This window comes from Rhinatrema bivittatum, chromosome 5, assembly GCF_901001135.1.
Source record: "Rhinatrema bivittatum chromosome 5, aRhiBiv1.1, whole genome shotgun sequence".
Lineage (NCBI taxonomy): Eukaryota > Metazoa > Chordata > Amphibia > Gymnophiona > Rhinatrematidae > Rhinatrema > Rhinatrema bivittatum.
In genome coordinates, this window is record NC_042619.1 from 351,435,459 (window position 1) to 351,449,288 (window position 13,830).

General features: G+C 45.7%; 1 protein-coding gene across 2 annotated transcripts in view; it reads left to right on the forward strand.

The window, feature by feature from the left end:
• The window catches only part of SH3RF3 (SH3 domain containing ring finger 3), a 477,464-nt gene that overhangs the window by 292,231 nt on the left and 171,403 nt on the right, over positions 1 to 13,830 (forward strand). For both annotated transcript variants that reach the window (XM_029604598.1, XM_029604599.1), the window contains exon 3: positions 9,540 to 9,635. In XM_029604598.1, coding sequence (XP_029460458.1) covers positions 9,540 to 9,635 — 96 coding nt within the window. The remainder of the gene's footprint in view (positions 1 to 9,539; positions 9,636 to 13,830) is intronic.

Here is a 13,830-nt window from a genome sequence, read left to right on the forward strand (position 1 = left end):
CAGAAATGAACTTGTCCGTCCTCTGTAAAAGAAATGTGACGACTATCCAGTATCCTTTCTGGCACGGTAACAATCGGGCATCCTTTGTTTTACTCAGTGCAATACACTTGCAAAATAAAACTTTGCACTGAATCTGTTTTGCCAAACTGAAATGATATAAATGTAATATAGATCCAGATTCTTTCATTTAATGCCGCGGGCCTCTGCACCTGTATGTTCCCTAAGATCCATTGCCTTTACCATGTGTATTGAGCACAAGGCTGAAATAAATACTAATAAAAGATGTGCGTGATAGTAAAATCCACCCAAGTGTGAATTTAGTTAGGGAAGGCAAATAGGTCTGTCTCATAAGATTTAGAAAGCTTTCTTATTTATTTGAATTCTACAGAGGTGATGTCTATCTCCATAAAGCTTATCAACTTCTGCATCTCAATAGTAACCCCCCTTGGGTATTAACGTGACTAGTGACTGTTCCTCAGCTTCCACAGTCCTGCTTTCCGAATAACCTTTTCTGTTGGATGCATTTACAGATGTTTTTGATTTTCTGTGAAGTCTTTCTGGTTGAGGTCTATAGTCTTTGTTTGGGTTGAGGCACGGCCAGAGGTCGTTCAGGTCTTCTGGCTGTGACTGACAATCTTGAGAATGCTGGAGTTTAAGAAGCAGTCAAGTGTCAAATACAAATTAAAAACCGACAGGGAGAGCCATGTAATTTCATTAGGTACACATTAACTCTCTCTTCAGTTATTCAGTAATGTATGTGTGTGCATACTGTATATATACACACATCACATACATACCGGTATATTTTAAAAGACATGAAAACATCAATGATATTTGTTATACAGTACTGTGGTTTTTTCCCATCCAAAATGACACAAAAAGCTAACAAAATATCGTTTAGACATTTACGTCATTTTAGCATGTGGTAGTGTTTCAGTACATGTTGTTTCCAGAATTTCCCAAAGCAAATGCAGAATTCAAGCAGGGTTTTGGGGATTAGATAGCGAGAGGATTTTCCCATATGAGCCTTGCAATATATTGGCTTGGATAGAAGAACAGTTTTGCAAGACCAGTATGATGGACTGTTAGCAGAACTGTGTCTTGGAAAACATGAAGAGGGATCTAGCGAAGCTTGAGGAATGGTGTACGGTCTGGCAGCTAAGATTTAATGCTAAAAAATAAAGATTAATGCATTTAGGATGCAGAAACCCAAGGGAAAGTTACAGTATTGGAGGTGAAATTCTTCTAAGCCAAAAGGAAGAGCGGGATCTGGGATAATTGTATCTGATGACTTCAAATTGGCCAACCAGCTGGATAAAGTGACGGTGAAAGCCAGAAAGACGCTTGGCTGCATAGGGAGAGGAATGTTCCGCAGAAAAAGGGAGGTGATATTACCCTTGTATAGGTTCCTGGTGAGACCTCACTTGGAATAATGTATACAATTCTGGAGACTGCACATTCAAAAGAATATAAACAGGATGGAGTTGGTCTAGAGGGTGGCTACTATAATGGTCATGTGGTCTTTGTTCTAAAGCATATGGGGATAGACTTAAAGATCTAAACATGTATTCCCTAGGGGAAAAGTGAGATCATGAAGATATGATAGAGATGCTCAAATATCTCAAGGGTTTGCATGCACAGGAGGTGAGCCTCCTTCAACAGAAAAGAGGATCTAGAACAAGGGGTCATTCAGTGAAGTTGAAAAGGGGTAGACTCAGGAGTAATCTTAGGAAATATTTCTTTACAGAGAAGGTGGTGGATGTGTGGTACAGTCTCTCAATGAAGGTGGTGGAGACATAAACAGTATCTGAATTCAAGAAAGCATAAATACAGGGAATCTCCAAGGAAGTGATGGGAATTAAAATGCTAAATTAATTGGACAGATGAACAGACTAGATGGGCCATATGGTCTTTTTCTGCTGTCATTTTTCTGTTTCTAGAGTTGTCACAAAGTGGGGAACCAGCTGGATGGGAATTTCGTCCACAGGAGCAGAGCCAGACTCTAGGGCAAGGCTGGACAGGATCTTCTCCAAGGACAAGCAGGATGGTAGTTCTCACACATGGGTAACATCATCAGATGGAACCCGATGCAGAAAACATGTCAAAGTTTCTAGAACTTTGAGTAGGAAGACTGAGCATGCCCAGTATGTCCTGTAATATGCATCTACACGGGGTCCCTCTTCAGTCTTTTTTTCCACTTAGCTGTGAGCTTTGCAGTTTGATTGAGCTCAAAGCTTGGCTTTTGCCGTAATGCCCCCAAAATGGCCCTGTGGTGAGGAGCACCCATCCTCCATCGATGCCTGGGGTCCGTGACAGTCTCCACCGGTCCTGATGCCAGTCGATCCCCCTCACAGGTCCAAGGAAGATCTAACCACTGCTCCTTCTTCCTACTCGTTGTGTCATCGGCAACATTCGAGGAGAAGCTGGAATGTTGAGTCCAACTGGCGGTGGAGCGGGTGCTGCAGGGCTTTGTCCTGTGGCACTGAGGACAGCAGAGCTAGTGTCACCCCTCCTTGTACTGCTTCTGGAGATGCTCAGTGTGCTCATCAGCGGTGTTACCGACCCAGCTGGCATCAGTTCCTGGGATGGCACCAGTGTCCGACGGGGCACCGAGGCCTCCTCCTACTGATACGTGGTCGTCATTGGTTCCTCCTCCGAGAAAGCTCCACCAAGGACGGAGGAGACGCCAAGGCCTGTAGTCCTCCATCCAGTTTGATCGGTGCCTGCACTTCTGGTCGTAGGCCAGGCACCTAGAGCCGCATCTCCTATGACATGCCATGAGGGTGAGGGTCCCTATGATCCTTGGGGGGATAATCAAATGGGGTCCTTCTCCGAGGACTCAGATGGTTTACCATCAGACCCTTCTCCTCCAGAAGAGTGAAGGAAGTCTCTGCTTGAGGGTCTAACCTTCACATGATTTGTGAGAGTGATGATGGAGGCCATCCTATTCCAACTTTTGACAGAGAAGGATGCCAGGCACAAAATGCTTGAGATTCTACAATTCGTGGAGCCTCCTAAGGAGATTGTGGCAGTCCGGGGTACACAAGATCGTTAAGGAGATGCTGCTGAGCATTTGGGAACACCCCCTCACAGTGCCTTCCATTAATAAGAAGGCAGACGGGGTTTACCTTGTCCAGAAGGCTGCCAGATTCGATATGCGTCAGCTGCCTCATCATTCAGTGGTGGTCGAATCCACCCTCAAGAGGGCTAAGTGCTCTCGGACCCATTCCTCTGCGCCCCCAGGAAGGACCACAGAGCGATAGTCGCTCTTGGGAGGAAGGTGTTCCAAGGTGCCATGCTTATTGCCCACATCGCTGCCTACCAGATCTACATGAGCCAGTGCTCGTGGGACATCTAGAAGCAGGTACCAGGAGGTGGCTGAGCAGATACATGAACAGCTGTGAGACACCCTCATGTGAGGTGCATAAGGGTCTGGAGTGTGGGAAACATGGGGTCCATGTGACCTACAATGCTTTCGAGACTGCATCAATAGTCTCTGTAGTGGGAATCTGTGCCTGCAGAATGGCATGGCTTGCGGGCCTTGGATCTCCGACCGGAGGTACAGAAATGATTCACTAACATGCCATGTGCAGGAGGGAATCTCTTTGGAGAAAGGGTGACCCAACTCCGAGACCATCATGAAGCCCTCCAACAACTCTCCACCAGTACTCTGGACCCAACCTTCTCCTCAAGGAGGCTGTCGAGGTCAGGGCCAAGTAAGTTGTTTTTTTTTTTTGCCAAAGGTAATACTCGCTCCTGTCAACACTATCAGAGCTCCTGCGGCCATCCAAGGCAGCAGAGAGCTCACAAGCCCCAGCCACCTCCTCAGTCAAACCTGGGGATGGGGTTTTGACTGGGCCAAGGGAGCACAAGCTAGTCACCCATATATGGGGCGATGGACCTTCTGGTCAGGGGCAGGCTGCGGTTCTTTGCAAACCAGTGGCCCAGTGTGACCTCGGACTTGTGTGTTCTGTCCATCATCCGTCAAATTGAACCTATTGGGTGTCCTGCCAAATTGCCCTTCATGCCTATATTGGGGTAGAGCAAGGAAGTTCTAGAAGGCCTGAAGGCCAAAGTGGGCAAGGAAGTACTAGAAGGCTCAAAGGCCAAGGCAGGGCAAAGAGGTCATAAAGGCCACAAGCAAGACAGAAAGCCAAGAAGGCCACAGGGCAAGGCAGAAGACCAAGAAGGCCACAAGGCAAGGCAGAAGGCCAAGGAGGCCAAGCAACAGGAAAGGAAGGCAAGGTGGACCAATGCAAAGAGCCAAGGCGACCTGAACAAAGAGGTACCAAGTACTTGGAGAGGCAGGGCTAAATAGGGGTGGAACTGCTGTGTCATGGGAGTATCAAAGAGCTGCTTTGCACAGGAACGAGGACAGCTGTGTGAGGAACTCTGCAAACAGGGAGGCTGCCTAGCAGACAGGATCACGACCAGCATCTTGATCTGAAAGTTGTATTTAACAAAGATTACTACAGAGCTTAAGATAAAACAATAAAAACTTAACAGGAACTTTTCAATGAGAGATGAAGAAAATGAACAACACGAAGGAAGATAGGTTATACAAAAAGAGGATAAATTTCTAACAACTAAGCGTACATATACATGTATATTAGGGATGTGAATCGTTTTTCTGACGATTTGAAATATCGTGTATGATATTTCAATATTCATCAGATTTCGAAGCCCCCCCCCCCCCGAAACAGATAGGAACCCCATGAATGGTTCTGGCAGCCGATCGTTTTGGGGGTAGGGGAGAAAGGGAACGCATCCAAACCCCCCCCCCCAAACTCACCCCGACCCTTTAAATATAATTCTTTAGAATCCCCCACCCTGCCGACCCCCCAAACTTTCTTAAAATACCTGGTAGTCCAGCAGGGGTCCCAGGAGCGATCTTCGGCTCGCAGGCCATCGGCTGCCAGTAAACAAAATGGCGCCGATGGCCCTTTGCCCTTACCATGTGACAGGGTATATCGGTGCCATTGGTCGGCCCCTGTCACACGGTAGGAGCAATGGACGGCCGGCGCCATCTTTAAACATGGCGTGTAAATGAAATTAAATGTTTTACCCAGTTCTTCTCCAAGTCATGGAGACCTTCCTGGCTCATCAGCCTAACCCCCCCCCAGGTTACCCAGACTCCCCACTCGGTCAGCACTATACAGTAACCACATTTAATATCACTTACGCCAGGTAATCGGCAGGTGTCAGAATTCACGGGTAGGTTAGCAAATGTATGTGTGTGACTTTTAGAATGGCAACTCGTGTGGCCCCTATCCCGGATCCCCCCCTAGATCACTCTGTTTTGTTTTGGGTTTTTTTTACCTGCGTATAGATGCATGTGAAAGTGAAAATATGCGCGAGTTTGCGACTTTTATAAAATACGGAATACACGAGTAGAGAGGGCTACTTATACACAGTTTTGAAAATCCACCCCCAAACTGATTAACATGTCCCAGATTGCTGGGCCCTTCCTTGCCCCTGTTGACAAACTGCAAAGACAATAGTTAACCCTTTGTGAAAATAATCTTATGCAGTCATTTTTTTCCAACAGGGCCTCCGATTTTTAGGATGAGTGAAAGAATCTTTGACTAATGTGAGCGAACCATCCAAAAATAATATTATATGAGTATTTGCTTTTTTGTCTGAGCATCTACAGCTGTTGTGTAAGGGGAAATAGAGTATATGAATTTCTGGTCGGCTGTACAGAATGAATGTATGCGCTGAGGTGTAGTTGTTTTGGACACTGCCTTTGTCCTCTCTTAAGAGCAGCAAGACCCTTGCAACACTGGGTTCAGGGGCTTTTGCAGGGACAGCAAACTATCAGTTCCCCCTAATAGTGAACAGCACTGTTAACAATTCTTTTATGCATAGGGAAAACCACAAAAGTATTCCAGAGCAGGCAGCCTAAATTATTTTCTGTTTCTTAAATAGTGAAAGCGTGAAAAATACCCATTGCAGTCTTCTGGCAGGAATAAACATCTGGAAGACGTAGTAGCACGATCATTGCGCACAGATTCATCATTGCCTGTCTGGACAGTGAAGTGAATGTATTGTTAAGTTCTGTCCATATATTTTGCACACCCACCTGCCTCTAAGCTGCAGGCCCGGGGGTGCTGATTTCAGCTGGTTTTTCCTCCTCTAAAAGCCAGTGCCCCCCACATCATGCCTGAAACATGTCTTCCTTTTAGTATTATAAGAGCAGCCGTAGGAAACTTATTTCCCATAGCCAGAGAGCTAACAGCTCACTGCCAGTAGACACCATGACAGATGCAATGTAATGTACAGTGACAGCTGGACCACCACACTGACCCTCCAGCAGTGGAAGACGTATGTGCACATCTGTATTCAATTTAAACACACAAAAAAACGCATCTGATACATTGTACAAAGAAAAATGACGAATTTTTACTTCTATGCAGTACGAGGAAGAAGAGCACCGAAAATAAACGTCTGTTTAAGCGAATTTTAATTGAAACCTGTAAAGAAAGCTTTGCTGTCGAAGCCCGCTCCTTTCGGTAACGTTAAGCCAGGAGGGCAGTTCCCGGGATCTCAGCAGTTAAAGCGAGCTTGTGATGCGTGTACACCACCACCCCCACAGGGCTACATCAAGAGAAGCACAAATGCTTGCCTCTCAGTCCCTGCACATAAATAAAAAAATACTGATGAGAGCGCCTCTTTTTCGCTTGGTAATAATGGATCCCAAACCAAGAAAATGATGAGTTTGTGAATCCCGGGGCTTCCAGGCAGAGTTCAGCATTCTGTCGAAATAGTTTGATCGAGCTCGGGGGGTGCTTTGCAGCTTTCACAAGCCCCCCTGCCAGCGTCTGGGAAATTTTTGAATTGCAATTAAGATCCGTGTGACTGGTTTAGATTTTGCTTCCATCGTATAAATCTTAAAAGAGAACCAACAAGAAAAAAAAAAAAAAAGAGAAAGAGGTAGTCTTTTGTATAGTGGATTTTTTTTTTGTCTTTTTCTCTACCACACTGTAGCACTTTCATAATGTAGTGCACCGAGGGGATGGGGGTTTAGAGTACTGGCAGTCGCTGGGGCCCAAGCCATGAATCTTTATTAGAGAGGAGTTTTCAGCAGCCTGCGGAGAGTTAAAATTTGCATGCGCAAAGTATCACGCAGACCTTAGGCCACATTTAAAAAAAAAAATATCTCTTTATTTAAACACCACAAAAAAAAAAAAGAAAACATGTTGAACAATAACAAAGTACACAGTGGCCAAACCAAGGTCCAATAGAAAAACATCCGTATACGTCCTTTTCATGCCCAGGGCTCTGCTTGATTTTCAAAATGCCACTTGCACGCATCAAACAGGGTTTTATGTGTATAAATTGTCTTGAAACTGAAGCCCCTCATTGTGCACATTAAGAGCTTTTTGTACATGCTGACGGGAAGGTCTTAGAGACATTTTTCAAAGGTATTTCTGCAGGTAAACAGGAGTTAACCCGTGAATAAACCTTGTTTGAAAATTGTTCCCCTCCGCCCCCAGAGGTTCACAGCAAGTGCACATTTTGCTCATCCAGCAAAGGCAGTGGAGACAGGGGCAGATGAGGTTGGGGGAGGAAGAGTGGCTGAAAGCCCCACGTGTACTTTCGGCAGGTATATTTTCACCTGCCTTAAAGCCTTCGTGAATGTACGTACCAAAAATGGAGCCCCCAGTCCTGCTGCTGGCCGACTTTTCAAACCCCCCTTGCAGGGTTTCCCTTTGAAAATGAGCTTGCGGTCCCGGGGGGGGGGGGGGGTAGAGTATACCCCTAGGGACTGCAAGCCATATGTGGGGTTTCAAAATTGTCCCCTACACGCGTACATGAAGATGGTTAACTTGTAAGAAATAAACGTCTTGCTTACCCGTATGCAAATGAGAGAGTATTATATGCAAAGTAGACTTTACTGAACCCAATGGAAATAGCATGGTTCTTCGCTTCTTACCTCCTATTTTGTGGAGGCTTGGTAAAGGGTAAAAATGTAACACGTGTCTGAAACCAGGTGTTGTTTTACCGTTTTATTTATTTATTTATTGGATTTATTTCTTGCATCCCACGTAATGCTCTAAGCAAGTTCCTGCAAACGCAGTAACGTAAAATAAAGAATACTTGCATGAAACATGTTCAGGCCCCCTAAGTGGTTCAAAAATGGGATTTCTCCACCGCTCTCCATGCCAAACCCTCAACACAAAGAATCAAGGGGTCACAGTGTCCCAATGGACTCCATCCCTCCCCATAACGTCCAGCCCGAAAATCAAGGGATCCCCAAGCCTTGATCTCCCTTCATCCCCCCCCCACCAAATTGAATATAAAGAGGCCATGTGGTCTGATTTTGGCTCCTCTTCCCAAAGCATCTGTAAGGGACCTTCAATGGCCCGATTTCCCCCCTCCCCTCCCGGAAAGTCGCCCCTTACCCCTCCTGTGTCTGAGGTAGGTCCCCACAGCCATCATTTTGCAGAATTATTGCTGCCTGACCTTTCGCAGTATTCTGCCAGCGCCACAGAAAAAATGGCTTCCAAGTTTAGCTCACAGTAGCCAGCATTTTCTGATCATTAATTTCTACTACTACTATAACTGCTCTAGAAGCAATTTTCCTATCTGCAAGGTGGCTTAAGTGAACATAAGTCAACTAGCAAAACCTGTAGTGTAAAAAAAAATATGGGTCTAAGATAAAGACACAAAAGGCAGGAAATTCAGTTGTGTGGCCAACCTAAGGCCATGCCTCAGCAACAGACATTGTCCTTAGATCACAAATTGTCCTTAGATCACAAATGCCCTGGCCTTCCACAAATGTGGAAGGCCAGGGCATTAGTTACCTTGGCTGAATGGGGCTGACCTCCTGTGAGTAGAGCAGTAAGGTGCATGGTTAACCCAAACCTACTAACGCCCCACTGAAATGAACGGGGCCCGTTTTCTAAGAACACGCATTAACGCCCCATTCAGCGCATTTTGGTAAATGTGCCCCTAAATTAGCCAATGCCCTAGTTGCTGCTTCTTCTTTGGGAGAGCATCAGCTCATCGGCACTGATCCTGTTTCATGAAGCTCCGTATGGGTTCGGAGAGGATGCACATCAGTCGCCATGGTGACTGCATCTCCAGCGTCCCAGTCTCCATGGCGATATTGTGCTGCAATGTGCTGAGATGGTGCCTGATTGTGCCAGTGTTTTATGCCCTGCCTGCACAGACAGTGATTTTTAAGCCCAATATTTCCTTTAAAATAAAAACACAAATTTAGAAATCATGCAAATATGAAAAGGTAAACTGGGGTAACTTCCAGTGGGATACAGAATTTTATTTTAAACTTCTAAGTGGGCTTTATTTCATCAAGATCAGTGCAAAAGAAGTTTGAAAAACGTTTGAAGCTGAACATTTTAATATTTTTTTGCCCAGAACTCTCTGAAAATGTGTAAAGATGCAACAGGCCAAAAAAAATGTGCATGATTAAATGCCTGCTTACTATAGAGAGCACTCTTCTGCGATTAGTAAATCTAACTTGTGCTTTTTTTTTTCTCTCTCCTTTAACTTGGGGGTGATCTGCATACGTTTAGGATGAAATTCTGACTGTGATCAGACGAGTCGATGACAACTGGGCGGAAGGAATGTTGGGCGATAAGATTGGGATTTTCCCCATCCTTTATGTTGAGGTAAGATCACCAAGTTTATTTATCCCGAATTTCTTTCTCTGCTTTTCTGTGTAATGGGATTTGCAGACGTGCAATAAATCTTGATGTTGTTCAGAAGAAAGGGATAAATGACTGTGAAAGAGTCTGAAATTAAAAAGCTGTCTTCGGAGGCTTGCTCTTTGTCAGAATCGCCGTTTCCCCCCTTTCCTTCTGGCTGCTAGATCATCTTTCCTTTTCACGTCTGTTAGGACTTGGGTTCTGTAGACGTGCGTGTTAACAAACCAGTTAAAAGGTGATACATTTTTATTGGATGAGCTTGAGGCGTTGCACTGACCTAGTGAAGGGCACACAGCTCTCCAAGGCTTAGTCACAGATGTAGGTTAGTCCAATAAAAAGCTGTCCCCTGTAACTTGCTTGTTGACCTTTTATTCCTGCGTCTCTAAATGGGTTATTGTGGCAATCGTGTTGCTCAGAAGGTAGGCCCATGGTGGCTCAATGGTAGAGCTGAACACTGCCTTGTGGAAGACCTGGGTTTGATTTCCGGGCCAGGCCTCTTGTCCCCAGGATGGCCAGTGCTGGGAATGCATTCACAGCCCCTTGGGAGGGGTGGGGAATAAGTCTCAGCCATCCCTCAGCAGCGAGACGTGGTGGCCTGTGAGGGTCCACTGCAGTTTGTGGCTCTTCTTCCAAGGACTGTTGTTGCGCTGGCTGGGTTGAACGTGCAGATTTATTACCATTAATCTCTAATTTCTCATTCAAGTCAGCTGCAGTACCTGAGGATGGCCAAGGTCGTGCCCATTGGATGAAAGGGCTCTCTAGGGGTGATCCAGGAAACTACTGCTGGTAAAAATGGTTGAAAGCTGTTCTGAAGAGCAAAATTAATGGCCATCTGGATAGACACGGACTAGTGGGGCAGAGCCAGCATGGGTTTAGCAAAGAGGAATCATGCTACACGTATCTGTTAGATGTTTTTTTGAAGGAGGCAAACAAACATACTGACAAGAATGAGTCTGTTGCTATAGTGTATCTGGATTTTTTAGAAGGCTTTTGACAAAGTCCCTCATGAGAGACTCGTCAGGAAATTATAAAGTCATGGGATGGGAGGTGATGTCTGTTGTGGATTGGTAACTGGTCAAGGAATAGGGAAACCAAGAGTCATTTCTCTCAATGGAGAAATTACAAGAGGACCACGTGGGGAATTGTGGATCTAAATGGCAGATTTAATTTAATGTGTGGGCAAGTGCAAAGTGATACATACAGGCAAGAATAGGGATGTGCATTTGTTTTTTAACAAATGCAAAAAAGATAACGAATGAGGCCATTTTCGATTGGCTCTAAAATGGAAAATAGCCTCCTACGAAAATTTCCAGGTATTTTTGTGTTCCTGGCTGGGCTCGGATCCAGGGTCTAGGCCCCAGTGCAGACATTTAGGCCCAGGCTGGGTCCGGGCTACCAGTTGCCTCTCCCAGACCTGGAGCTTGAATAATGATTGCCCTTTGCTTTCTTTGGTGCAAACTGTTCCGTTTTGATATTTGGGCATAGAAATGCATATCAAAGTGGCACCGCCTGCACCAGTGGCAGGCATCAAAGTGATGTCACGTTGGCACCATCCTCCAGGTGAATGGCATCATTTTTCAAGCACTGGCACCAGGAGCAGCAACTGGGAGCCTCTGCCCGGGCTTTGACACCTGGTCCTGGGAAGGCTTAGCCACTGCTGCCAGAAGCCGGATTTAAAAAAAAAAAAAAAAAAAATTGTTCTTTTTTTTTAATGTTTCAGGGTTGTTTTCTTGTTTATTTTCAGTTTTGGGAAATGAACCAAACTGGAAAAAAAACATTAAGGGGCAGATTTTCAAAGCCTATGCGCGTAAACCCAGGCGGATTTACGTGCGTTTGGGGGGGGGGGGGTGTTACGTGCGCCGGGCCTATTTTCAAAAAGCCCGGCGGCACGCATAAGGCCCCGGGACGCGCTTATGTCCCGGGGCTCGAGAAAAGGGGCGGGGCGGGGGCGTGGCCGGAGCCTCCAGGCACAGCGGCCATTTGCTGCTGTGCCCGGGACCGCGGGCTGGTCGTTGGCCGGCGCACGCAACGTACGCCTGCCCAGAGGCAGGCGCAACTTATAAAATTAAAGTGGGGGGGGTGGATTTAGGTAGGGCTGGGGGGCGGGGAAGGAAGGTGGGGGAGGGGCCAAAGGAAAGTTCCCTCCGAGGCCGCTCCGATTTCGGAGCGGCCTCGGAGGGAACGAGGAAAGTCATCGGGGCTCCCCTAGGGCTCGGCGCAAGCAAGGTGCACGAGTGTGCACTCACCTTGCGCGCGCCAACCCCGGATTTTATAACGTGCACGCCTGCGCGCGCACGTTATAAAATCGGACGTATTAAAATCCGGCCCTAAATGTACCAAATACTAACAACAAAAAACCCCAAACAAAAAACAAACTGAACCCAAAATTTGGTATCTGCACATCCCTAGGGAAGAATAATCCATAGGTGCATCTGCTGGGTTTGGTATTTGGCGTCCTTGGGATCATTGTGGGCAATGCTTTCAAATCCTCAGCTCAGTGAGAGGTGGCAGTCAAGACAGCCTATGCAGTGTTAGGTATTCTTAGGAAAATGGAAGCTATAATGCCTCTGTATCGACCTATGGTACGACCACACTTTGAGTAACGAGTGCACTTCTGGTTGCCCCAGATTTAGCAGAACTAGAAAAGGTGCAGAGAAGGGCAATCAAATGATAAAGGGGGTGGAACGGCCCCCCCTTTGAGGAAAGGTTAAACAGGTTAGGGCTCTTCAGCCTGGAGAAAAGACAGCTGAGAGGGGACATGACAGAGGTCTAGGAAATCATGAGTGGTGTGGAATGGGTAAATAGGGACCAGTTATTTACCCTTTCCAATAATACTAAGTCTAGAGGGACAAACAAACTGGAGAAAGTATTTAAAACAAACTGGAGAAACAAACTGGAGAAAGTATTTTTTTCACTCAGTGCACAATTAAACTGTAGAGTTTGTTGCTAGAGGATGTGATTAAAGCAATTAGAGTAGCTGGGTTTAAAAAGGGCTTTGACAATTCCTGGAAGAAAAGTCCATTAACTACTTTTACCCTTGTAGACTTGGGAAAGCCTCTGTTTGTCCCGGGGGTATCACCAAGAAGGATTGGATCTATTCTTTGGGATCCTATTGTGTACTTGTAACCTGGACTGATCACTGTCGGAGACAGGATGCTGGGCTTGATGGACTTTTGGTCTTATCCAGCATAGCACTTCTTGTGTTCTTATCTATCTTTTATATGGTATAGCATGAATTGTAAATGAGAGTGCATTATATGTAAATTAGGCTTTACTGAGACCACTGGAAATAGCATGGTTTTCTCTCCACACCTGCTTTTGTTCCATGGCTCGGTAAAGGGTAAAAATTAAGCATCTACCTCAGACCAGAATGCTTGATGAGTGTCAGTGATCCGAAACAGAGGAAGTCTTGAATTTTTCTTGTAACCTTGCAGTCCTTTTCCATGTTAATATCGTCCTATGGAAGTGTCCTAAGAAGTTAATATGCCGGCCTTCTGAAATGGACTGTGGGGATATATATAGACCTTGAGGGAAAGTGCCTGTCAATAATGCACTAATAATGTGAGGATCAGTGCTCATATCCCACAAGACGTAGCCTGCAAAGTCCTGATAATGCATTCCCAGGGGATAACTTCCTCTATCGTTCAGCTTATTGTCGCTCTGAAAGCATGTTATTGTGCTCAATCTACTGTTGCCGTCCCTGCTGCCCTGCGTGACATCAACCAGTCCAACAAGCGCAATTCAGACCTGAGAGGAAAGCAGCGTGGTTGCCATGTTAGTCCACGTAGACGCGAGGCAACAAAGTTCAGCAATCAAGTTAGAATGATACCTTTTCATTGGACTAACTTAATAGGTTTGTGAATATCTCTCAAGAGCTGTGCTCCCTCCTTCAGCTCAGTGCAAACTGAATTAAAGACGAGGGTGCCGTAACACGCGAATAAATTGTAAGTTGGATTACACCATCAAAACTGTGAGCAGTTGTAAAGTGGAAACGAGGTGGATGATCTGTTTAGAGAACTGTGAGAAAAAAGTATGGAAGACAAACATTTAACCAAAGTGTTTATACCTATAAGATGATGATGTCTAGTAATGAGTTTGCAAAACTCCTCTCTCTCTACTAAGGCCCTTTTTGTCTGTTTCAAAGTGTTTGCTCATTTTC